General features: G+C 52.0%; 1 protein-coding gene across 1 annotated transcript in view; it reads right to left on the bottom strand.

Moving 5' to 3' along the window:
* LOC146589001 (BPI fold-containing family B member 3-like) overlaps positions 1–2,011 on the bottom strand; it is a 6,694-nt gene extending 4,683 nt beyond the window's left edge. The window contains exons 1-4 of the mRNA XM_085316967.1: positions 1,900–2,011; positions 1,353–1,614; positions 728–832; positions 218–358 (exon numbers count right to left, since the gene is read on the bottom strand). Coding sequence (XP_085173093.1) covers positions 218–358; positions 728–832; positions 1,353–1,614; positions 1,900–2,011 — 620 coding nt within the window. The remainder of the gene's footprint in view (positions 1–217; positions 359–727; positions 833–1,352; positions 1,615–1,899) is intronic.
* Between the last annotated feature and the right edge of the window lie 361 nt (positions 2,012–2,372).

The raw sequence follows: 2,372 nt of genomic DNA, 5'->3' as shown, positions 1-2,372 counted from the left end.
TTAACACAAATGAGCCTTCTGAATGCAGCCCAGTGTCAGGATTGCAGCACAACCCAGAAATACGCTGTTTTGGCCACTTGAGCCAAAACTTTGAAAAAAAACTTCAGCATTTTGGCCTCCCTCRTGCTGGGTGCAAAAGCACTACTGCACTTTGACAATTAACAGAGCAAGCATTCATTAGTGCTGCAGCTGAGCACCCCATCACACGYGCACCTACCCCACACGGATGTTGATGTCTCCCAGAAGAGTCCTGCAGTCTTCGATGACCAGCTTCAGCGCCCCCGACGCGTCCTGGGCCAGCCTGGCTCTTGCCGTAACGTTTGCCTTGACCTGAGCACGGAGCAGCCCACCTGTAGCACTGAGCAGAGCCCCAGGCATTAAACACAGGACATGTCTCGTTCACAGACTYGCAGCAGCTCGTTCTTGGTGCTGGGCTTCCAAATTTAATCCACTGCACTGGGTTAGTCCCTCAGACTGGTTAGCAGGGAGGTGGACAGACATGAAGGCCTCCAAGGAGCAATTTGGGAAGCCTCCATAAGCTGTTGTCAGAGACAGCATATGTTGTCCACACACCGCTCTCAGAGACACTTCTGATACATAAGTATTCAAACATGCCATGTATGCACAAGGCTCRGTAACCATCTACCTTCCAAAGAGATGGAGAAAAACCCTGTCCTACATTGTGCAACCATCAGTTCTGCTGTGCTCCGGGAGGGAAACTACTTACAAGCCGCCGTCTATCGTGAGCTGAGTGTAGAGGTTCAGCTGGAGCCCGATCCCCGGCAGGAAGCGCAGGGTGATTTGGGGGAGGGTAATGTTCACGATTTTCAGCCTGGATAATTGAAAAGAAGCAGCAGAAAGTAACACGTTTATAAAGCAAATGCACTGTCACCTCACCCACCCCCCCCCGTGCCAGCATCTGCTCGCAGAGCCCATGGTCTCGGGGACGTGTTCTGGTGGTGACAGAAGCACCCACTGCTGCCCCACCAGCGCTGCCCACCGCATGGGTCTGTGTGCAGGCATGCCAGCACACGTGGGAGGACTCTGCAGCTCAGCTCCAGGGCAAAAGATGTCTCCTATCGACCTGCAGCCCCCGAGCAACCACCATCGTCCTCTGCCTTGGGTTAGCGAGGGAACCCTGCTGGCCAGGGCCAGCATGCGGCAAACACAAAGCACCCTTGACACAGCAGATACATACAGCATCTCTCAAAGGCTTGTTTATAAACCTGCCSTGGGAGGGGAAAGAGAGGTTCACATGTTTCCAGACAGCAGGTSTGGACCAGAGCCTCCTTTCCTCGGTATGGCCCAGACCATGCACTGCTCAGGGACACTCATCTTCCACTCTCACTTACCCTGTGAGCCCTTGCACTGCACCCAGCAGACCTTGTTTGCCAAGGAGGCCACCACCAAGACCATCTCCGCCAAGGAGGCCACCACCAAGACCACCTCCGCCAAGGAGGCCGCCGCCAAGACCATCTCCGCCAAGGAGGCCGCTGCCAAGAATGTCTCCGCCAAGGAGGCCGCCACCAAGGAGACTGCTGAGCTGATCCCCACCAAGGAGACCATCTAGGAGCCCTTGGAGAAAGTTGCCTTTGGTAAGCGACCCTGTAATAGCTGAACAAATGGATGGAAGGTCACTGTGAGCCACRTAGATTCAAAGCACAAACATGCTGTGTTAGCCTGGCATCTCTACTCTGCCACTGCTCCTCCATTTTCCCCTTTACACAATAGGCATGATGGTACCAGTAACTGCAAAGCCCCTGAAACCTTTTGTCCAAAATGCAAATTACCAGCATCATCACTACTGCTGACTTCTGATTTTCTGAGCACAGTCAAGATACAGGAGGAGTAGAATTGGTCTCAAAATAAAGAGAAATCCCACCCCTTCCATATATTTACCTTTTTCTACGGCATCTTTATCCACTCTGGAAACCAAGGGGATATTTCCAAGAAGTCCTTGTGAAGGGGTCAGCAGGCCGCAGAGAAGGAAAACTGCCCAGAACTGGGACATCTTTGGTCTGGAAACTATGGAAAGCAACTGCAATCAGTGCAGTGTTGAGACAGTAACCACAAGCCAATGGGTCGAGGAAAGAGGAGGATGAAGGAAAGGAAAAGCAGGAATGCCTCTCAGGGAGGCCAAAATCAGAGAGGAAGCTGCTGGCACCTCTCCCACCTCCTCACCACACTGCTGTGAACAGTAAAACCTCGGGCTGCACTTCACTGCAGAACAAGAGTTGTTCAAAGTCTGACTGTCACAGTACCATATAAAAAGAAAGGGGGTGTGCAGCTCTTCCTGCTTTAATTCCTTAGCATTGGCACACAATGTTAGTTACTTCATTTGGAATATCTGGAGTGTATCTATTGTGCACAAG

Source organism: Rhea americana, unplaced genomic scaffold, assembly GCF_003343005.1.
Source record: "Rhea americana isolate MKP2758 unplaced genomic scaffold, rheAme1 scaffold_482, whole genome shotgun sequence".
Lineage (NCBI taxonomy): Eukaryota > Metazoa > Chordata > Aves > Rheiformes > Rheidae > Rhea > Rhea americana.
The sequence above is the reverse complement of the archived record's forward strand: the minus strand, read 5'-3'. Positions and strand labels throughout refer to the sequence as shown.